Source organism: Diabrotica undecimpunctata, chromosome 1 (assembly GCF_040954645.1).
Source record: "Diabrotica undecimpunctata isolate CICGRU chromosome 1, icDiaUnde3, whole genome shotgun sequence".
NCBI classification, from domain to species: Eukaryota; Metazoa; Arthropoda; class Insecta; order Coleoptera; family Chrysomelidae; genus Diabrotica; species Diabrotica undecimpunctata.
Window position 1 is genome coordinate 201,097,201 of NC_092803.1, and position 25,277 is coordinate 201,122,477.

At 33.9% G+C, this 25,277-nt stretch overlaps 1 protein-coding gene across 3 annotated transcripts in view; it reads right to left on the minus strand.

The window, feature by feature from the left end:
* Positions 1–7,568: 7,568 nt before the first annotated feature.
* Positions 7,569–25,277, minus strand: part of Axs (Abnormal X segregation) — a 120,357-nt gene continuing 102,648 nt past the window's right edge. For all 3 annotated transcript variants that reach the window (XM_072521002.1, XM_072521003.1, XM_072521004.1), the window contains one exon: positions 7,569–8,054. In XM_072521002.1, coding sequence (XP_072377103.1) covers positions 7,983–8,054 — 72 coding nt within the window. In that variant the 3' untranslated portion in view covers positions 7,569–7,982. The remainder of the gene's footprint in view (positions 8,055–25,277) is intronic.

Here is a 25,277-nt window from a genome sequence, read left to right on the forward strand (position 1 = left end):
TCATTCATTTCTCAAAACGATGACAAATAGTAATATAGATTTATGAAACGGCAGTTTTGAGATTCGCAAAAAAAAGGAACATGGGGGAGGAAACGTTAGGTAGAATCTGTCTTGAGTAATATACGGCTTTTTAAGAACTTTAGCCAGCGTAAGCAGTTCTGAATTATATGAAATATTGCTTTTAGATTAATGAATACTTGTCACAATATCACACTTATAGGTGAAGTCATTAATAATAGGAGATTATAAAAGTGTATACGATCGCCATTTGGTATTTATTGATCTTAAGGTAACGACAAGAACGACGTGAAATGAACAGTAACGCTCTGAAGAAAGAATGGGAGATACAACGATATAAAAAGCATTCAGATAATAATAATAATAATAATTAATGGGGTTTGTTATTTAATATGCTATACTAGAATTGCAAAATAAGTGATGAACCAGGATAAAATTAAAAAGATAATAGACTAATTTGAGCAATATAAATCACCGGGTCCGGACGATATTTATCCAATCTTTCTACAAAAGGAAAATGACTTCCTATAGAAAAAAAAGAAATATTTACTTAAAACCAACGATTTGGTATCCAAAATAACTGTGAAAAGCTTTCAAAAGAAGTGGAGAGACCGTACCCAAGGTATTGCTGGAAAAATAGGAGCCTTATCAGAAACATACAGAAAGAATTTTAATTGAATAAGTGAAGATTGAGACAAAAAAGAGGAAGATAATAAAATAGTATACATGTAGTAATCTATCTATATAAAAGGCTATGATGACAAGTCACACCGTTTGTCCAGTAAACTAACGACGCCATCTAGGAAATAAATATGAACTACCACCATTTGACATTTCAATCATATTTTGTTCTTGCTATGTTTAATTAAAAATAGTGTATTAATTACATATTAATATATTTCATAATTAATTTTAATAATGTTTTTAAGGTAGAATTTAATAAGAAATAATCTAAAGTTTTATGTTAGTTTAGATTTAAAATTCTAGCTTCACTTAGGAAAGAAATCTGAACAGATAAACTGACAGATAAAATAAATTAAAATTATCTGACATATAAAATATAAAATATTTAAAATCGTAGACTAATTTTCGAAACCAAATTCAAGAATTCCGCTTTAATCTGTACCTTCTAAGAATTGCAAGGCAAAACAGACGTTGATAAAGATGTTAAGAGAGACATGGGGAATCTAAAAATTGCATTCCACAACATATCTCTTCAACTAAGCAAAATTCTTAGCGAATTGGTTTCTAGCACTCGTACAGAGTATATCGAAATAAAAAGGAAAAGACAGTTAAGATTTGATTTCACGTACAGGGCGCTTGCGCATCCGCTTATACGTATTTCGGCCCAATAGGCCTCATAAGACCTATTGGGCCGAAATACGTATAAGCGAAAGGTTAAGATTAAGTAAACCGACAGTGATCTATAATCTGAGAAAATATTGTAAACAGTTGTTAATAAATGATTATATAAGTAGGTGTGTACATATTTTCATTTACTTAGTTTAGGAATTCAATATTTTCATAATCTTGATAATTAAAAAATGGATTAACCTTTTTCAAGAGATATTGGTGCTATTGTTTCAATAATAGTAGTATCGGATTCCAAAATGAAAAATATGCACATAGTATCTAGGCCGTCAGATTCTTTTAATAATTATAAAATATATTTAATTAAATATAAAAAAAAAGGCTCAGAGTAAGTATACAAAATATCCAGAATGTATTAGGAAATTTTCAAAACTTTCAATAAATCTTCTATATAATATATAGAATATACAATTTTAAATTCTAGCAATTTCGTGATACTTCTTGGATATGTTTTTCTAGGTACCTACAAGGTACCTGGAATTTCATATTAGAACTAGATATGCAACATAAATTTCATGTACGGAAGAGAAGGTTTAGGTACTATTTCATCCAGTGGAAGTGGCTGTAGCAACTACAGCTTTAAATTTTTTTAGCATATCTAAATAAATGACATATTTGTTTGATTTTATTTGGGAGTTATGGTAACCGCAATACAATGGGAATTCACTCTATAAAATATTGCGGTTACCATAACTCCTAAATAAAATCAAACAAATATGTCATTTATTTAGATATGCTAAAAAAAATTAAATTTTTATTCTTATAGTTGTAAGTATTAAAATATTCACTTTGTTTACACATAATAATTAATGATTTTAATAAATTTACAGTTTTTTCCTGAAGAAGTCACAAAATCGTGACGAAATATTGAGACTGAACAAATAGAGTTTTATTTCCTGACCGATTGCTGATACTATAAATCAATATATATTTATATATATATATATATATATATATATATATATATATATATGTGTGTGTATAATGTGTATAAATATATATATATAAAATATTTTATAGTATGAGATAGTAAAACTTTTAGTTACAATAAATTTTAAAGGCTAATATGAACAGTTTATGACACAAAATGCAATTTCTGTTTTTTCCCATAGGGGATATTCCGGATAAAGCAATAACCTAAGTAATACGGTAGCATATGTAAATGAGATAATCACCATACATCACGAAGCAATATACAGGCTGTTTCAGACAGCAATTTCCGTCAGAGTAAATCTATTTAACTCCCAGTTATCGCCAAAAATCAATACAAATCACACATTAAATTTCATGCTCTATCCACCGTGAAATTCAATGAGGACCCTCTCTCACTCTGAACACGGCCACCTTATAAGTTCAATTTATTTATTTGTCTTTCGCTGAAAGTCCTTCAGAAAATAGACGCGGGAATAATTGAAAAAATATAATAACCTGCACAAGAATAAGGTAGTAGAATTCAATGCATTTTATTTAACATTTAAATGATTAATTTACATAATAAATATTATAGAAAGAAAAATATAATATCAAACTTACTTACAGTCCGTGTTGGAACGATTTTTTTTTTACCTTGATCGTTCGACTTCCTCTATGGAGCCTTCATCAGGGCTCACTGGGGATCCAAAGCAATACACTAATAAACACTTCACTGTTCACTACTTCTGTTTCTGATCGTAAGATTGTAATTTTATATCGTGGATGGTGACGTGTTGTTTCAGTAAAGTTTGGCGAGAAGACCAAACAAGTATTGATCACCAGGCTATGTTTCTAGTACCTGAGATGAGTCTCTCGTGGAAACACTCTAATCTCAATCTATATAAAATCTGTAAAGAAATACTACACCAAAATCATAAATGTCTAGCCCAAGGTGGTGGTACTTTGCTGGAGAAGATTAGTTATAGAGGGAGCTCTCCCTGGTGGAGACGTCGAACGTGCCCAATGTGCCGATGTACACTTGTCATCAGTAGCTTGTCCAACGGGATGACAGGCTCAGCATCTACGGGTGAGGTAAAAGCCTTCTCCTGGAGACAGGTTTGTAGTGGCATTGGATTTAAATTTGTCTAAAATAGGATACTATTATGTCAATAGATGAGATTTAACCTCACAATCTGATAGGGGTTCGCTAAGTCCCACTCTTGAGATGATCTTCGCAGATTGAAATAAAACGTAAGTTTCGTATAAAAACTGTAACTGGCCACAAAGTCTAGAGGGACGGGTAAAGCGTGATCAGGATAAGCTTTCAGAGTGTGAGAGACTAAGAGAGACACGAGGGATTCCTTGCCTGATATGGATTGCCAAGGTGGAATCCAGAGGGTGGATTTTCCAGGTCAATCGGCCAACAGGAGTGGGTGCGAGGTCGGGTGATACCGTCGATGCGCTCATTAGTCAGAGACTGATAGAGTATGACGACATATGTTACTGGAGACGCTGAAGTAGTTGCTTAAATAACTTAGACAAAAAAGTTAAAATTTACAATATCAAAAAAGGTGGGTTCTCGATGGTAGAGACATTTCTCAATAAGCTGTCCTGGATCGGTGTATCACCCTGTTTGACGACTTCGTCTTTTTCGCCGCCTTTGTCTTACTCTTGGCTATATCCATAGTCAAGTATGCTACGTTTGGACAAGGATAGAAATAGCTTACTTCGTGAGACGTTCATAGCCTATATCGAACTCACAACTTAAAATAATTCTGCAGGCATTTGACCAGAAAACTTAGCCAATCAAGTAAAACTGTAAATTCCCACAAAACGACTGATTTATTAAATTCTCTAAATCTATATTGTGTTGAGTAGATAGTAAGTTTGATGTAGCAATAAATAACAAAATCAATTTAAGTGTACTCGCCTGGGTACAAACTTTTTAATTTCGTAGAGTAGGTACAAATGTTAAATTGGTATTGTTGACTGTAATTAATCTAGTATTCAAATAAAGCTTGATAAAATCGTTTCGGTAAACACAAATTTACATTTATCACCCCCAAATTTCCGAATACACGAATTTCCATTTGCGCCATCAGCTTTTTATAATAAATGAAAATCTTTCCCAGTCGAATATTAATTATCAAAACACTGTTTTGATTTTTCTTTCTCCTCTAAAATAAATTAACTGGAATTGATTTATACCTGTTGTCAAAAAGGTTGAATTTATTTGTTTTTTGTTACGCGCTTTTATACAGTGTGAAAAAAATATAGACTTCATCATTCTCTTTGCCTTTATCTCTCTACGGGGTCGGCTTCACTAATTACATTTTTAAACAAATTTCTATCTAGGGTTATCATCATCATAATTAGCTCGACAATTATTTGTAGATTTTGGCCTGCTCGCAGAGAAGTTGTTACTGCCATCGATTCTCAACAATTTCTCTCCATCTGCTGAGCCTTAGAATCTGAAAGGTCTTCTTCCACATCATCAATACATCTTCTACGCGATACTCCTCTACGTCTAGCAATGTGTCCAGCCTAGCTTAGCCTCAGCACCATAATAAATTTCAAAATATTTGGATCTGTGTACAGCTGATATAATTAAAAGTTATATTTTCGACACCATAGACCATTTTCATTTACGGTCCCAAAAATCTTTCGAAGCATTTTCTTCTCAAAGATACCAAGTAGTCTCTAGTCCTTTTGAGATGAATTCCATGTTTCAGCCCCATATATCAAAACCGGTTTTATTAAGGTCTTGTAAATGTCAAGCTTTACTGCACGTTTTAGGTTTTTATTTCTGATAAGTTTTTGAAGGCCATGGAGACTTCTGTTTGCTATTGCTATGCGTCTTTTTAGTTCTTTTTGTTTGTCGTGTTTGTTGTATTTAGTGGCGATACAAGATTTGTCAATTCTTTCACTTGCTCACAGGTATAAGTGTTAATTTGGATTCTCTGATTTTGGGGGGGATTTTTAGTAACCAACATATATTTCTCTTTTTTTTTTTCGTTCCACTTCCATAATTATATTAAGCAAACCTGCTTGACTATAAGTTATTCTTGACTCTCGTAAACCTGTACAACTTAATAATTAGGTATTTTCATTTGTATGATGTTCTATAACATTTCTAGATCTTCAGTCCTACTGAAGAAATTAAAGCGCGAATGGTGATGGCAATAAAGAAGGCATGTTGCCCCAGAAGACTGTTCGGTGGTTCATTTTTTAGTTTTATTCAATATGTAAAAGCCACTCTTTACACTTTTGACTTCTTACTGAACTTTCTAGTGTTTCTAATCTACTATTAGGATGTCGTTTTTCTAAAATTCCATTCCGCTTTAAGTTTGGTTATAGGTTTTCTGCATTCTCGAGTTGTTTCATCTTTAGGTCCTTCATTCTTCTCCAAACTCTATGTTGTCTATTCTAAATTATTTCATTTCATATACAATAGTTCTTTTATCAATTGGTAATTCGCTGATCCCTACAGGCTTTAGAGGAACTGTCAACTATTTTTCGAAAGTTTAGATTGCAATAATAGTTTTCTTTTATGTTCGACATCAGCTGCTTGCGTTTCCTATAGTTTAGCGTTAGAGAGTCCCAAAACGAAAAGGAGTACGACAAGCTATCGGTGGAAAGCCGATATATAGCCGAAAGTATAAGAGGTGGAAAATAAAAAAAAAGAATACTGAGACTTCATGTTTTATTTGAAGACAGATCGTTCATAAACATCATCAATTCATCTTAAATTAGTTAACTGAGCATACAACCATAAGAAAAAAGTGGCAAAACATTTACTTTATGTGATAAGTAGCTAAAAAAATGGAATTAAAGTAAAAGCTTAATTTATAATATTTAAAGCGTTCAGTTTATACAACTTTTGCGTCATATTCCCGACAGGGGGGGGGGTAATATGACGCACTAGGTGTTGGGAATATAACTTATGGGAAATTACATATAAACCAAAAATAAAAACTCAGAGTGATTAACTTTGCAACTTTTAATGGAATGAAGTGAAATAAAACTGTCTACACAACTGACATGGTGTGTCCACGACGAACATTAGGTTTTGGCAGGATTTTCTTAATTTGTTCCATTTTGATAATGCCGATGTCTTCAGCTAATGGAAAGACGAACAGAACCTTTTCTTTCTTCATAAAGTTAACTTCCACGCCATCATTATTAATGCTAATGACAACGCCCACATAATATAATGGCTTGCTCTTTCCTGGAAACTCAACCAATACGTAGTCGTCGACGTTAACACTTTCTACACATTGGAGAAAATCTTCCCCATCTACAATTTCATCATCGGAGGATTTTTCGTCCCACTAGCCTCCAGATGACGATGGCAATTCTTCTTCTAGTAAGATCTTCTGTTTTGCTGGCTTTTGAAGCTTGAATGTCATCTCCTGCTTTGCAATTTTGATTGCTCGTTTAGCCTTCTTAGTTTATATATTTTTAGGCGTCGTCAAAAGTTGAGCATACTGTTTCTTTTTCGCTATGGCAGGATCATCACATTTTGGTAATAGTGACACAATTTGTAGAAGTTTCGTAGGAGTTGCTTTTGTGGTTTTACGAGAATGTGGATCAGTAGGCTTCTTCTTTGGAATATTTATTATTATTTTTAAGTGAGAGTGAACCAGATGTGCTGGGTTGAGGATCCAAGGCTGAGCTAACACTTTCGTCGTCCTTGTCCATATAGTTGGACTCCAAGGTTTCTTTTAGGTAAGCTTAATCAGGAATAGATAAGGACGCGAATGGAAACACCCCGCAGTCCCGGAAACCTGCTGAACTGAAGATGTTGAGGATTTGCATTTCTCCATTCGATAGCTGCACTTCGGTAATAGGCCTTCAACGGTTTGAAAAACGATCGGTCGAGAGGCTGTAAGTATTGAGTCGTGTGGCTAGAAGGCAAAGAAAGTGGACATCATTTTCCAGTTCTATCTCTAATATCTCCGGCGAGTGAGTGTGAGATCCGTCTCCGTCGAGCAGTAATAGGCATGTACCTGCTGCCTTCCTTGGAATAAAGTGGTTTTCCAGCCAATTTTTAAAGAGGTCTGCATTTATGTAGGCTGATTTTCCACCCATCACCATTTCAGAACCGTTACAAAAGTACATTTTTTCTCAATAACTTTTTTGGATATTCGGTACCAGTATGTGGATCATGTAGCACTAAACACTCACCCTATGTATACGTATGTATGTAGTCCACAATAGTGTCCAGTGGTTATTATGATTACTGTAGTTAAATAAAAAAAATACGATTTGTTAAAATACGAATTTATTACAAAAATTTGTTAGTTGCAGACAAATTCAAAAACAAAAATTAATTAAAAATCCATTATAATTGAAGGCACATTTTAAAATCCCTTCCTCAAATTAAATAATCTCATTTCAGCTTATTTCTTCCATCAAAAATCTTTTAGGTACCTCCGAAAAAATTAACAATGTTACCAAAGTAGGAAAATGTATAAAATTTATTACAAATATCAACAATAAAGTTCTTGAAAGAACATGTATTTTTATAGCAACTCCTAAACAACACTAAAAACGGGACGAAATGATTATCACGTGATCCTAAGGGATCAAAAAGCGTACGGCACTGCAACTTCTAATTACCTACCCTTACAAGAACCTAATTCGATAAACTTAGTTAACCTAAATAACTTTATGGGAACTTATCGGTTGGCGCGGGACTCGTCGACAGTCTTGAATTTTCTTGTTAGTAGACCTTTATTTTTTTGAGATTTCTGAAAAATAAAATAAAAGCATTAAAAATTTGAAAGTTGCACTGGTAAAATATAATATTTTTAAGAATCAGTGACATAAAAAAATGAGTTTTTAATTACATTTTTTGTCCGATAGTTGTAAAATTTGTATTGTAAATATAATGTTAATGCGAATACAAATCTGAAAATAGATGATTGCCTTTTTATATAACTATAGACAACCACTATAGAATCTTAGATATACTTTTACTCGTCTTAAAATATTTATGCATTTGAATACGAAATGACGCAAATTTATATAATAAATTCATTATTTCAGAAATTGCTAAAATTTTTAGATTTTATTTTTCTCGGAAATGAAAGACGCTACACAAAGAGACGAGATAACTGATATGTCAGCAGAAAGAGTCAGTGTTATCTAGTCTTAGGTGTCTACCAACACATTTAGGCGTCGAATATCACTGTGGAACGAGCGCCAGCGACTAGCATGATTTTAACTATATTAACTACAGTCATTAACAAACTAGCAAAAAACTTTCCAAGTCACTACGAATTGCGTCGAAGAATGCTAATGGCATTTCAAACCATATACTAGAGATATATACACTGTTTTTAAAAATGTATAGTATAGACATTCTATTAATATCTGAAAGCCATGCCACACAAAGAACAGTAAGATACCTTACTATACTGTGTATTATGCAAACCATCCAGACGGAGGAGCACATGCAGGTTCTGCCGTTATCATTAAATCAAAGTTAAACACTATGCAGTCCAACCTTATATTACGGAAAAAATTCAAGTAGCAATAATTAAAATCGAAACAAACACCTCCCTCAGTGTATCATTAGTCTACAGCCCACCTAGACATCCAATTTCAAGCAAAGGGTATCATGATTTCATACAAACTCTTGGATCCAAATTCATAATAACAGGAGACTGGAATGCCAAAGGTATTTAATTTTTGGTGTTACAAAAGAATCCTACGGATATCATGGATTCAGAGAATGTCAAACGTGGAAGTAACTAGAAGGATAGGAAATGAGGCAGAAATAATATTAACTATCAAAAGACGAAAACTTGAGTACTTAGGACATGTGATGAGAGGGCAAAAATACGCATTATTACAGCTTATTATGCAAGGCAAAATCCGAGGAAAGCGAAATGTGGGAAGACAAAGAATATCCTGGCTTAAGAACTTAAGGGAATGGTTTGAATGCAGTAGTGCAGAACTTTTTAGAGCGTCAGTCAACAGAGTCTGCATAGCTATGATGATTTCCAACCTTCGATAGAAGATGGAACTTAAAGAAGAAGAAAAGAAATGCTAAACATACCACATGGGGTTCCAGATTAATCACGCCTAAAGGTCGAGCATTAATGAATGTCATCCAACAAAATAACATGTGTTACCTGTACTCACCGTGGAGCGGAAACATTAACACTCGCAAAAAAGATAGTGAATAAGATTTGCGTGACTCAGAGGGCTATGGAGCGCCAGATGTTGGGTGTCCTTCTGAGACTTAATCCCAAACGAAGAAATACGTCGAAGAACAAAAACAACAGACGCCATCGAAAAAATTGCGTCGTTAAAATGGAGTGGAGACTAAGACAAGATGCAATACGGAGCAGAGGACGCCCACCAACTAGATGGATTGACGATCTAAAGCGTGCTAGTAATAACTGAATGCAAGCCACACAAGACAGAGACAGATGGAAAGAGCTGAGGGAGATCTATGTCCAGCAGTGGATATATACAGGTTGATAATGATGATGATAAGAATAAATACATGATGACCAGAAATAAATCGATCGAGAGTAGTGAATAGATGTGAAGAACCGTTATTTTGTGCCGCTACCCGTGACCACGCCATCTTATGGTGCTGGTCCCGTAACGACGCCATCTTGTGGCGCTAGTTCCGTGACGCTCGCCCCAGCATTTTACTATAGAGAAAAAAGTAATACAACGCCCGTATAGAAGCTGTGCTTCAACATAGATCACCAGATACCTCAATTGAAATGTCTTCTAGTCGCTTTGGCAACGATGCAATTATTTGATTATTTATTTCTACATGGTTTACCAAAATTATTGGTTTATTAATACAATTTACTTATAATAAATAGTAAAATACAATCAAATTATTAGAAATGTTGAAATCGATGATTTTCAAAAATGATGCAATGAGAAAAACGGGCAGTCAACTCTTTCCTAATTCGATGACTTCAAGAGTTATTTGTGCAATTTCCGTTGTGAAGCGCTCCTCAACCCCTTCTACATTGTTAGGTCCACTTTAATACACCTTTCTCTTCAAATAGCCTAATAAAAAAGTCTAGCAGAGTTAAATCTGGCGATCTTAGTGGCCAATTAATAGATCCTTCTATCTATCCACCTACCTTTGAAAACGTTATTTAAGTAATTTCGTATTTCGACACCGTAGTGTGGGAAACAGCCATCCTGTTGAAACTACAAATCCCTTCTGTTTGAAAAAAGCTGATTCAGCTGTGGCATCAGCTGATTCAGCTGTGGCATCAGATAATCCTAAAGATATTCAAGATAACGAGGAGCAGTTAAGTTTTCCCCAAAAAATGTGGCCCTATAATATGATTATTTATAATGCCGGTCTAAACATTCACCTTTTCCGAATATTGTGTCCCATATCCTTCATATCAAACTCTGATCTCTGTTACATCGTTCCTTAATGGTTTCGCAGAATTTGATTCTTCTATCAATGTCATCTTCTAATAGTTCCTGAACCAGATGTATTTTGTATGAACGAAACTTCTCCTTTCTTAGCACTCTAACAACAGTTGATTGGTGGATATTATTATCTAGTGCGACCTACCTCAAACTTGTATGGGGATTTTCTTGAAACGTCCAGTTTCTTGGCTTCGGTATCGATTTTATACCACTTCTGGGGAAATCTTTAACATGGCCTGTTTCTCGAAATTTTTTTGAAATTTTGTTGATTAAGAAATCGGAATGGGGTATTTACCCTTAAATAAATTACAAACTGCTGCCTAAGTCCTCACTCTATCTCCTTCTGTAAGTGTTATGCTTATTGGTGACGTCGGCAAAAACTCGAAGAGTAAAAATTACGTCTATTAGATTACAGATTCATAGATCATTGACAATAACAACCAATCAGTCACAATACTGATTTAAATATTTTTGTAAAAACAACTTTGAGTACTTGACTGATACTACAATTATTAATTTCAGATTAGAATGTAGCATTTTTATCAACCAATTAGCAAAAAATACAATTTTGTTTATTCGCAGTGGCGTTCTTTAGTGCAATGAGTTCAGTGAATAAGGTTTTGCCATACCCAGAAGATATCTACACGTGGTAACCTCTAGCCAAAAAACCCTTTACTGGCAAACCCGGTAAAAACACCAGAGAGTCCAAGTGGCAGTAGATGAAGCTTCACCATTGTCATTTGAGACAATCTGCCGACTGGTGGAATAACACGAACAGGTCTTCGATGAGAAGCTGCGCCAACTGACAACCAAGGCCACCGAGACGAAGCTACAGCTTCTCACTGAAAAACAGCTGATTTGCAAGCGGTACCAATACTCTCAAGAGAAAGAGAAAATAATATACCAGGAGGTACAGGAGATGCTGTCGGCAGGTGTGATTTGACCAAGCAAATCATATATGTTTCTTGTTCTTTTTAAAAATATTTGTAAAATAATACTTCAAATATATGTTATTAACATTAATTACCTGCATTTTTCTTGCATAGGTCATGTATACGAGAAATACTAGGAGGTCACCAAGAGGTGATTTCCCAGAAGAGACTATTCCGTACAAAGCGACTGGCGAGAATATCTACCAATGGGCCAAGTCCCTCAAATCCTTTTCAGGTGCAGGATGAAGTTTACAGGTTGAAAGTCAAGACTGCCGTAAATATTAAAATTAAGTATGCATTGTAACAATTTAATGACAGTATCCCCATCTTTGATTATATCAATACGTACAGAAAATGCTATCTAAAACTACTCAAAGTAGCCAAAAAATCCTACTTTCATAATCGCCTAACAAGCTCCAAAAATATTTCAAAAGAAACTTGGTCAATAATAAACGATTTTCCAAATAAAACCAGTGCAGCGAATCAAACCTTTTCTTTTCCTAACCCCGAAAATCTAAATGATTACTTTGTTAATGTGAGTAAAAATATAACCTCAACTATTTCGCCACAACAAGATCCAGTTTCCTATCTCCCTAATTCAAAAAACATTGCTGATACCTTCTTTTTAAGACCAGTTGATAAGACTGAACTCATTCGAACAATTCGTAGTATAAAAAGCAAATCGTCCTGTAGTACAGATGGATTATCTATTAAAATTTTCTCAAATCTTCCGCATAATGTATTGAAGGTCATGGTCTCGCTAGTAAATGATTCCCTTGAAAAAGGTACATTCCCTAACTGCCTAAAGACTGCCATCGTTATTCCTCTTCATAAAGGTGGAGACAAATCTGATGTATGCAACTATAGACCTATTGCCTTGTTACCAGCACTATCAAAAATTATTGAAAGGCTTATAAAAGCTCAACTTATGCCCTTTCTCCTTAAACATAACATTTTATCGCAAAATCAGTTCGGCTTTTTGTCTAATAAATGTACTAGTGATGCCATGTTTTCTGTGTTACATGAGGTATGTCTATCACTAAATAGTAACCTCTCCTCCGCCACCGTTTTCTGCGACTATTCCAAAGCCTTTGACAGCGTAAATCACGACATTCTATTAAAAAAATTAACTTTCTATGGAATTCGGGGTGTGTCTTTGAATTGGTTCAAAACTTACTTGGTAGGTAGTAAACAATTGGTTAGAATAAAAGACACCGACTCTAGTTGTAAAGACATTGAGTGTGGAGTACCGCAAGGTTCAGTATTAGGTCCCATTCTTTTTTTACTTTTCATTAATGACATCACTTACTTGAAAATTTTTCTATTTGCTGATGATACCAGTATTACTTGGAGCAGCTCTAATATTTCAACGCTTCATTCAATTATAACCGCTGATTTGCTTATAATCAAGGCTTGGTCAGACTCCAACTTACTTAGCTTTAACGTGGATAAGACAGTAGCATTATCTTATAAAGGAGTCATTCAAGCGTTGCTTTTGAATGAGAGCCAAATCAGTATCGTTAATTCCGTGAAATTTCTAGGTATTCTTATCGACAGCGATCTTAAATGGTCCTTGCATACTGACTCCTTAAGGAAGAAACTACCTCAGCTTGCTTTGCAATAAGATCTGTTTCGAAGGAACTAAATTTATCTTCTGTCAAAATGGCATATTTCTCATTGTTCGAGTCCCATCTTCGATATGGGCTTCTATTTTGGGGTTCTAGTACAGCGGCCCAATTTGATACTATTTTTAAGTTGCAAAAAAGAGCAATTCGTTATCTATTTGGTCTCAAACAAACAACTCATTGCAAGACCTACTTCAAAAATAACGGAATTTTGACGCTTCCCTCTTTATTTATTTTGGAAACGGTTTGTTTGATTCGCAAGCATCTAAACATTTTTCCCGATAGACCTGATCATGGCTACTCCATTAGAAATTCGGATTGTAACGTTTATTTACCGATCCCGTCCACTCAGCTAGTAAAGAATTCTATTCTATATAGTGCAAAAAAACTTTATAATCACCTTCCAAGAGAAATTAAATCCGCAACATCTTTCATTAAAAAATTAATTAAAATCCTTTGTAAAAGGTATATATTTAAAAACCCAAACAGGCGGTGTTAGCCAAAACGTTTTCGGAATCCATCATTCCATCATTGGTGTCTAGGAGTACATGAATGTAGCCACTAAATATATGGGTAAAAACCCGTTAACAAATAATTAGTTACATTTGTCAGTGACATATGTCGCCATGTTATCTAATCCAACGGTAACTTTAACATCCTAATTATTTATAAGATATAATGTCAAACAAATGTAACGAATTATTTGTTAACGGGTTTTTACCCATATATTTAGTGGCTACATTCATGTACTCCTAGACACCGATGATAGAATGATGGATTCCGAAAACGTTTTGTCTAACACAGCCCGTTTGGGTTTTTAAATATATACCTTTTACAAAGGATTTTAATTAATTTTTTAATATATGGTATACAGCCAAATACAGGAACGTAGATTCCTTGTGGATCTTTCATTAAGTTTCGTAAGATGACAAAAATCTATCTCTCTGAAAGACCATATTATTCAGTTGACGAGTTTCTTAACGTATAACAAAGAAACAAAATTAAAATTGTTTATAATTACATTTGGGTGTCTCAAGCAGTGGCTATAATTTGTCTCATTTGTTGTTGTCTGTACAAATTATGTAAGTGATACAATAATTTTACTAATTTAAAATTGTATTGTTCTGTTTTTTTATTATATTTGTTTTTGTTTTATACTTTTTATACTTTTTGTACTTTTTGACTGATTTTTTTAGCTTTGTCCATAAAATTGTTCAATAATTTTCAGTGACAATAAAGCATATTTCTATTTCTATGTCTATAACTAATATTTAATGAAAATTGTAAGTATAATACGAGAATATGGAACCTAATTTGGGTAAATAGTGCTCATAAATACAAGTACATACCTCTTTTCTATAAAATCATGTAGGTTTTTCCACAAAGTCGTAGATTTTATAAAAAATACGGATAATCTTGAATACAACATGGATGTTAGTGTATGCTGAAAATATATACGTTTCGGAAAACGGGAAATAACCTTCCAAATGATGAATTACGGCTATAACGAATATGGACAGATTGACATTTTTACATTGGAACCCTTTTCGATTTCGAGACAAGTTCGGTAGGAATCCGGTAAATTCAGGAAATATTCTCTAGTTGTATGATATATCTCTACGTGTATGAATAACTTGACGGGAAATAAGAGTTTCCATTAGATTTCACAATAATCTTAAACACCGCTACAAAAAGCGCCATTTTCTAGCATTCGACATACATCAGTAGACAGTCAAATTACGGAGTAAATTGTATTTGGAGATATATGCACGAGATTTCTATCAGTTCTTTCATTATTTTTAAAACAATCGAAATAAACTTCCAAATATCAGAAAGATACAATAGACAAAGAACTATTGGTTTACTATTTTATATACACTCAATAACTCTTCGGTCTGACATACAGATATTGCCATTATTAATAAATTACCAAGTGATATAGAAAGCATTGTTTCTTTGCTAAGACTAGATTTCCATTAAAAACAATTTTGGGTAATTTTAAACTGTTAAATTTCTGCTTCCCTAATTATTTTGCATCAAAAGTCGTCAGATATTATTTGTAATGAAAACAAATGGTAAAATTCTTCAACCATACACTTCAAAAAAATTACTACTGGGAAAATAATTTACTATAATTTCTAAACATAAAACTATAACAAATGTTCAAACAATCCGCCGTTTTGTACTAAGCAGTATCCCTATCGATTGTAAACTGCTCGTCTAACACCACTATTTTTGCAAACTCTTCATTCATCTGCAGTTTCAATGCTTCAATACCTGTAAATTTTTGGGTAGAATAAATTTTGGATTTGCGATGCCCCCAAGTAAAATAATTGGAGCTAGATCTCCCGATCTCTGAGGCCACTAAATCAAAGTAAACCAAAATAATGGTAATTTAGAGCAGAGTGTATCCCCATCATTACAAGTACTTGGACTGTTGGATAGATAGCACAATGAATCCCACAAAGGAAATGCTACACATAGTCCAAACCAGGAATAGCTTTGTAACAATGAGGGCGCTTTTTGCGATTCAAAACTTGATATAAATCTTATACTAAGGCTAACAAAATGATACGTATGTTCAGACCTAACGTATAGACTAAAGAGAGAGAGAGAGAGAGAGATAGAGAGAGAGAGAGAGAGAAAGAGAGGGAGAGAGAGTCCTCGTTTTTAAAAATAAGTCTGCATAAATTAGAAATTCTTAAAATGTGGCACTGTGTCAACCGTGACAGATAACTTAGGTTATCTTAATAATCAAATTTAGAAAATGGGTAACTATACTTTGTCTCAAAGTGACTAGTTTGTACAGGGTAAGATAGGCAATGCTAACCTTATGGGAATTTCGCCAAGACGTTGCCAGTTTTATGCAGTGAGCGATGGCGTTCTCTATTGTCTATCTTTCAAAATAAACGGAATAAACCAGGAGTTCTCAACAAGTCCCTACGTACAAATTTATGTAATTTACAAATATCGTTTGCTAATAACTTTACATAATATTATACATTATTTGTTTCTAATAGTAACTTATCAACTTTTATCTTTTATTAGTAGCAGTAGTATAATAAAATGTGCATTAAATAAACATTTGTTTTAAAGTTTAAAATAATTCCAGTAATTTCTACTAACTGCCAAATTTAAAATGTTATTTATCTCCCTGCGATGTTAATTACTGCCATAATGTGTAAGGAATTTCCAATTTTGGTTGATATCAACTGCAAATACTTTCTTCTACGTTAATCAGTAATTAAGAAGCAATTAGAGTAATTCTTGTACAGAATATGTTTAAAATCTTGATACATCCAGGGCCTTAATTAATCTTTATTTGTTCTTCGGAGCTCGTAAACATATTCGAGTTACGATTATTTGTATCATCTTGGATGTACTGTTGCTGTTTTGTTATTGTTATTATTTGTTGGTGGCTGTTGTTGTGATGGGCTGTTGGCAATTATTGTTATTTTCTGTTGTTGGCTATTGTTATATTTGACGCCTAATTTTTACCGCAAAATGGAGGAAATTGTTCAATGGAAACGTGGAAAAGCTCTGAAACTTTCAGAGAAGCAGATACTAATGAATATTATTAATTATAATCTTAATCAGGATAACAACGATTCTGTATCAAGTGTAATTAGGAAAGTTTCAGAAATGAGTGGTGTTTGCGAAATGACTATGTTTCGCATACGACAGGAATATTCATCACCTGCTGGATTACAATCTCCAAAGGGCAGGCCCAAGAAACGAAAGGTTGGTAATTCTCGCGACAACAAGTACGATGAAGGTGTCAGGGGCCAAATTCGTAGAATAGTTCATCAATTTTTTCGTGACAACATACCACCAACAATAAACACCATATTAGCTGTTGTAAATGTCGCAGAAACTTTGTCAGACTTTTCACGGGCCACGCTACATCGCTTGCTGAGTGATATGGATTTTGTGTTTATAAAACGTGGCAGAAATTCAATTTTGATTGATCATCTCGTGGCGTCATCGTTATTTACGCGTAATACGTAAATACCGTGCAGAAGGATACAACATAGTGTATTTGAATATATCATGGGTAAATATCGGGCATACTGTGCAAAAAGAATGGGTTGATAAAACAATTACATCTCATCGCGATGCTTTTGTTCGTGGTCTGACAACAGGATTAAAAGCTTCAACAGCTCATGGTGCACGGTTCGTTTTATTGCACGCAGGATCTACCAGTGGATTTGTTGATGGAGCAGAGCTCACGTTTTTGTCAAAGAGAAATACACAGAACTACCACGATGAAATGGATGAACCGACCTTCGAAGATTGGTTCAAAAATAACTTAATGCTAAATTTGCCAGAAAAAACTGTTGTGGTAATGGACAATGCCTCCTATCATAACAGAAAGTCAGAACAAATTCCCAACAGTTCAACACTAAAAAAAGATATTCAAGAATTGTTTCTGTCAAAGGATCTATATTTTGAAGAAGACTACCTAAAATGCGAGTTACTTGATGTAGTTAAGGCCTTCAAAGCAACATATGACAGGAACATAATAGAAGATATTGCCAAAAAGCACAATGTGAAGATTCTGAGGCTCCCACCCTATCACTGTGAACTTAATCCCATCGAAATGGTTTGCATTGAAGTGAAACACTATATATAGCTGGACGCAACGCGAATTTTAAAGAAGCTGAAATGAGAAATTTAATTACAGCAGCGTACCAGGTCATTACGCCAGAGAAATGGAAAAACTACGTAAGCCACGTAATAACAGAAAGAAAAATGTGTGAAATTGACAATTTGTTGGATGATATCGAACCAAATATTATTAATATAAATAACGGAGATAGTGATGACAGTGACGATAATAATGATGATGATGATAGTGAAGCAGAAACTAAATGTGACAGCGATTGACAGAAAAAGGAACTAAATATAATGGTGTACAATTACGATTACTTACACACGAAATTAAATACAATGACTTCTTTTATTTTCAACTTATTTATTAGTTTTATTTTTGGATGTTTCTACGTTTTGTTACTGCCAACATATACAGTGCGGTTTTTAAAAGTCCTTCCCCCCTTAACTTTTGAATGGAACAATACATAAATAAAATGTTCCTTTATATTTTAGTTTTATTTTATTTGATTTTATTTAAATCTATCAACAAATGGTTTGAATCGGTAGCACATACTGTAGAATTTAAAAAAAAAAATGGTTGTGTGACGTAAATAAAAGTCATTTCTTAATTTCTATTTTATTTTAATTTAACCCAAGTATGTTGTAGCAAATATTTTTATGTTTGAGAACCACTGACAGAAGGAAGCCAGGCAGGGTCGTTAGTGAGCATTAGTACTTAAGCTACCATCAACACTAAAGATGGATTAGGCTAAGTAGTAAAAAGTGACGTTTATTTTAATACAAGTTTGCTAAGAAGTTGGCATCGATGTTGTGCATTTACCCTGACAGACTAGTCACTTTGAGATAATCTATAGTCATCCTAACCCATAATCGAAAGTAGTTTATTCCTTAGTTAATAACAAAAGGCCAAAAAAACATTAATAAATTATAATGAAATTCACACGTGTATAAGTAAAGGGATCAAAACTTTATTAAATTTATTTTATTAACTATAAAATAACATTTTTTCCACTGAAAAACGTTATTCTTTTGACAAAAGAAAGGCATTGTATTGAGAGAATGACCGCTTTAGACAAAAGGGATAAAAATACTCAAAGAAGCGTTGAAATAAAGAGTTCCTGTTCTCAATATCGCAATTCTGTGTGTGAGTTTCGTGCGTTTTATTTTAGCATATATCGATCCTATGCGAAAATCGAGTAAAAAGTGTTTTATGCCAAAGAGCGTATCGTTCTCATCATGTCGAGTTTCTCCCTTTTTTTATACGAAAGGAACTTGTTGCTTTTCTTTCGGCCGCCTTAGTTCACGTACCAATATGGCACATTATGAATTTTCCGACGCAAAGGGGATCCCGTTACATCCTAGCTCAAATATTTAAAATTTATAGCACTTGAAATGCATTTATGCAGTACGGCATTTTTAAATTTACGATCCTTAAAAAGTAGTTGAAGCTTCACGGGATTCGGAAAAATTATTTGAACGTTACTGCACATATTTTAGAAAAATGGTACTTGGTTGTCATTAGGAACAGCTTTGCTTCTAACTTTAAACGCGGAAAATTTGGAAATAATCAAACAATTATGGCAAACTTTCACGTTTTGTGTAAGTATGTACTAAAGATTTAACTGTTTTTGTTGAAACGAAAAGAGGAAAGTTAGGTCATTTCAGTCAAGGTTATGCTCCAAAAAGTTGGGGCAGGGGCATACTTGGGCAAGATACTGTGCTCGATATATGCCTTTTATCTGATCAAAGTTCATTTATTCGAGCATTCAACCTTATATTTATTTATTTTTCTTTTGTTGTAATGTTGAAAGTGATTTTTCCCTTTTTTAAAATAAAATGAAATTTATTAAAAACAATTTGTACTAATTTTTTCACCTATAAAACTTACTATGTAAGTACCAAATCCTAATTTGTGGGCCTCTCGGTGACATCTTGATCTAGAAACGTGTCTTCCAATAACGTCACTCCATAAAACGCTTAACACCATATAATTTGCTTGTCGATTTTTCACTATAATGCGTCTTAATGCCCTTCGATTTGCTTCGGGTATTTTACTTTTTCGTACATTTCTAGATTCTGTGACGACCGAACCTGTAGTTTTGTATATTATGGGTATATTTCCTACACTATAGTGAAAGAAATATAGACCAGAATTCAAAAATCTAATAATGATTGAACAATTTTTCTCATCGATAACTTTATCTCGACCCATTGTACAATCCACAAACGGCAGAAAGCTTTCTTCTTCTTCAGGTACCATCTCCGCTACGGAGGTTAGCAATCATCATAGCTATTTTAATTTTTGAGGCAGTAGCTCTAAAAACTTGTTTTGAGCTGCATCCAAACCATTCTCTCAGGTTCTTGAGCCATGAAATTCGTCTTCTTCCGATGCTTCTTCTGCCATCTATCTTTCCTTGCATTACGAGTCGCAGGATGCCATACTTCTCGCCCCGCATCACATGTCCGAGATACTGTAGCTTTCTTTCTTTAATTGTTAGTTCAACTTCCTTCTCTTTACCTATTCTTTTCAGTACTTCATTGTTCGTAACTCTATCTACCCAGGAAACTAGATTTAACGTCCATGATTCCACTCCATAGTATAGCACACTGTATACGTAACATTTTGTTAGGCGTACTGTAAGAGCTAATGTTAAATCTTTGCCACATAGGACCTTTTTCATTTTCATAAAATTAGAACGTGCTTTTTCGATTCTGACTTTGTTTTCTGCAGTGTAGTCATTATTTTCTGTTATAAGTGTTCCTAGGTAAGTATACTTTTTTACTCTTTCGATCTGCTGGCCTTCTACTGTCAAGATTTCGTTAGTATTATGGTTGTTTTTACAAATTTTCATAAACTTCGTCTTTTTGATATAGAGCGAGAGTCCGTACTCCCTACTACACATTACTATTTTAGTAAATAGAAAGCTTTACAATACTACAAAATACATTTGACATTAACTGACAATATTATTGTTTTGATGTCATTTTCCATAGCTACTTCTGGATTTAACGTAATTATGAAAAAATCAACGAATGTTGACATAAGTGAATGCATAGCCAGGGTTTAGTGAAATTTTTTTTATTGTTGAAAATAAATAAAAAATCAAAAGTCTAATGTTTTTAATAATTATTAATTAAAATGCCATATTATGGCATTATGGGAATTTATAAAAACATGCAGAGTATAATTTGTTTATGGCAATCGGCTTAAACTGCAATTACCATAGGTGGGCCAACTGATATGAAAAGGGGTTCATAGAATAATAAAACTATATAATATGGTCTCATCATACACGGGGGTAGGATACACAATCAAACACGAAATACCAATAAACATCTGCTGTCTGTTTCCGTGATACACTTGAACTTCACTACAACATAATGAAAACAGAGTAATTCGTAACCAAATAGATTATATCATTATCATAGTCATTACCATCTTGGCAGATGTGTGTGTGGCTCATCATTGAGCTTCATCAGCTCGGATAGTCTGATCAATAATACTTCTCCACTGGTCCCGCTCATCTGTTACATGTACTGGGAATGTTTGACTTTCCTTGCTGAACAAGAAGCGCGCATGTTTCTTTTAAATCGCCACGTATCCAACCATTATCAGAATATCCAATTTTATTAAACCCTCTGTCTATTTTTTGTATTCAACACCGAACAACTCGCCATCAGACTTGGAATATCTGGGCAGTACAATAAATAACCTTCTTGTTCACAAAATATCAAAAACTGTTGCCCCTTCTTTCTATACACATATCTGCTGGTTTCATTTGCCAACAATCTTTTTTTTTTTTAGTCTAGAACCAAGCAACTCAGGTTTTTTCTTTTGTTAACTCAAGATCGCTAACCAAGTTATTAAGCTCGATCTGCGTAAACAGTTTAGACTCTATATTTTCTGTAGTACATTGGAACTCTTCACAATCTTGCTCATCTATCTCTGACTGTACATCAGAAAATACTTTGGTTATTACAGTTTGGTACAGGCAAATAAACATCGTGCGCTACCGGTTGGATGGTAGACATTAGGTTAGGATAGCTTAGTACCTTCTTTGTTTTCAAGGTATAGCCAGTAAAATCAATATTGAAAAAGTAGCAATCATCAGTGTGGTTTACAGGCTCCCTCCATACCCTAGGAATAAAAAAGGTTTTTTTTTTCCTTTTTGACTATTTTCTAAGATCTTCAACACAAACATAACATACCTTATCCCAATTATTATATTCTTACCCAAGAATTATCCTGATCACGTTTATTTCTAAAATATGACAAATAAACCTTTTTTACAAAGTATGTAATCTTTCTTTGTTGTTTTAATAACAAACTCACCACAAGTGTAACAAAAACTGTTAGCAGAGTTCTTACAAACAAGATTAGATATTTTACCAAGCACATGTACTGCAAACCATACAGTGAGGTTATGTTAACAGTAAACAAAACATCAGCTGTGAATAGATAGTAAATGTATCTCAGCAGTGCTGTCAAGTTATTTTACAATTCCATTTGAACTATTACATATATTGAAAAAGCTGTTAAATTCTTTAAAAAATTACAAACTTTAATAAGTTTAAGTGTAAATAGAAAGGCTAGGTAATATAGCTTACTAAGTGTCATATTCGTGTTTAGCAGTCTAAAAAATAAGAATAAGGTATTTAGTTTAGCCAAATATAGGAAAAAAAAACGGGTGTGGCAGTCCAGTGGGACTGCCGGTAGAAGTTATACTTCTATACACGCGTTCGCCGTAACAAATTTATATAGGAGTCAATCTGCACAATCATTACATACGTAATGCTATAGGTAAGAGAGAGCAGATAGCGAAAAAGAATTAGGTATACAGGTATATGGTGCATCGTTTGCTGTATATAAACATTTGACCTGTAATAGGAGTATAGTAAGTAAATGAAGGATTGAATCCATATTTTAATGAAAATATATATTTTTATTTTCATATATGTATAAAAGGACTTGAATGCAAAAATTTTTTTTACACATACTCTGCAGTAAAATTCATTGTTAATTTTGTTATTAATATAAAAATACAATACAATACACTGCAACATAATTCAATATAATAATACAATATAAATTAAAATGCAATATTTATAAGTATTTAAAAATGACAATATACGTAACTTACTTACGCATATGTTTAATTTACCATGATAAAAATATTAATAAAACAAATATTGTTTGGTGATACAACAGTCAATTTATCTGACATTGACAAATATAATATTTAATTGTTGTTTGTTGTGTATATAAGTATACATTTGAACTTTCTTGAGATATTTACAAGTTTTAATTTATAATTTAACATGCCTAACGAGGCTTGTTACTTCCGTGCAAATTTCCGATTCACTCCCGTGCAAATTTCCAAAGTCGAAGCGCGTATAGAAGTATAACTTCCAACAACCAACAAACCAACAACTCGGATTATGTTGTAAATTTTCATTTTATTTTAAAATTTAGCATTTTTGCGTATATTACATATATTTAATAAAATTAACGTGGGGTTTTTATATATTTCAAAAATAAAAAAGGAAATTCGTATTGGGACTCGAACACACATCCACCAGCGTATGAACCAAACACGTAAAATATTTGCCAATTAGACATGACACAAACGTATTTCAAAATTGACAGTTCTCGGTCTTCATCATCATCATCATCCAGCCCCGTTTTCACATCCATTGTTGAATATAGGCCTCCTCCAAACGTCTCCAGTTCTCTCTATCTCTAGCTGCTGCAATCCAGTTTGTTTCTATTCTCCTTAGGTCGTCGGTCCATCGGGTGGGTGGTCTGCCTCGACTTCGCTTGTCGGCTCTTGGTCTCCACTCCAATAATCTCTTCGTCCATCTTCCGTCTTCCATTCTAGCAACATGTCCAGCCCACCTCCACTTTTGTTTATTGATTCGCAGTATAATATCGTCAACGCCAGTTCGTCGGCGTATCTCCTCATTTCTCACACGATATTTCAAGGTCAGACCCAGCATTGATCTCTCCATTCGCCTTTGTGTTACCCTCAGTTTTTCGGCAGTAGCTTTCGTTAAAGTTAGGGTCTCTGCTCCGTAGGTCAAGACTGGTAGGATGCATTGGTTAAATGCCTTCCTTTTCAGGTGAATTGGAGTATTTGTTTTAAAAATGTCTCTCATCCTTCCATATGCCGCCCATCCCAACGTGATTCGTCTATTTAGCTCGCAGGTTTGGTTGTCTCTGGTTATTCTGATTTCATGACCCAAGTATGTGTATTTATCGATTAATTCTACCTTGTTGTTATTGATCTGTATCTCTTCTCTGGGAACCATATTGGTCTCGGTCTTACAGTGATTTATTGAGATTATTATTTTGAAATACAAAAGACTAAAATAATTATGAACATTTAATAAATAATACAAAACATATCACATAAATAATAATATTAATAAATATTATATTATATATATATATATATATATATATATATATATATATATATATATATGTATATATATATATATATATATATATATATATATATATATATATATATATATATATATATATATATATATATATGTTCGGAAAGATTTCCGCGGTTAGTACAATTAAACTTAGAGCTAAGATTAATATTATTATAAAAATTAATATTAAACTCACCAGTCTTCCGGGTTGAACCGCGTCGATATCCATTTTGCCGAGCTTTCGACATCCTCTCTGATGTCTTCTTCAGGGCTTCCGAGGTCTCAGTCTCCCGAGCCCCCAGACACTACTACACTCACTAGTCACTTCTAGTTCACTCACTAGTTCACTACTACGACTGGGACCAGGGGACGGTTCATTTATACCGTCGATGGTGACGTGGCCTAGGTGGGGGTTAGGGTGGGGATTGGCGCGAGAGTTGGCGCGAACATTTCCGACAGTGGGATTTTGATTCGAAGATGGAGGGGGCGATATTTTGTTTATGAGAGGTCTCCATGTAGAAGGTAACCGTATGGCGTCATCTCTTTTATTAAGGGAATTTGGTCTTTTTTCTATTTCTATGGCTTCTCGGATAATTCTTGGTTTATAAAAGCGGATGGGGGCTATGGTTCTGGAGTTTTCGAAATCAATTTTGTGACCTGTATGAAGATGGTGTTGACCGAGAGCTGAAATTGAATCGGAATTGCGAACAGAAATGGAATGTTCATAAATCCTATTTTGAATTCTACGATTTGTTTGGCCTATATAGGATCGGGGACCAATCCCAAGGTTTTCATTACTCTGTCTATCGAAAACCCACACATACCAATCGTTACTTGCATGCCAACTCTCACCACGCACCTTCACAAATTAATTCAGTCATTAATACTCTTGTATCCAGATCAATACGCCTTTCCGATGATGCAAGTAGATCCG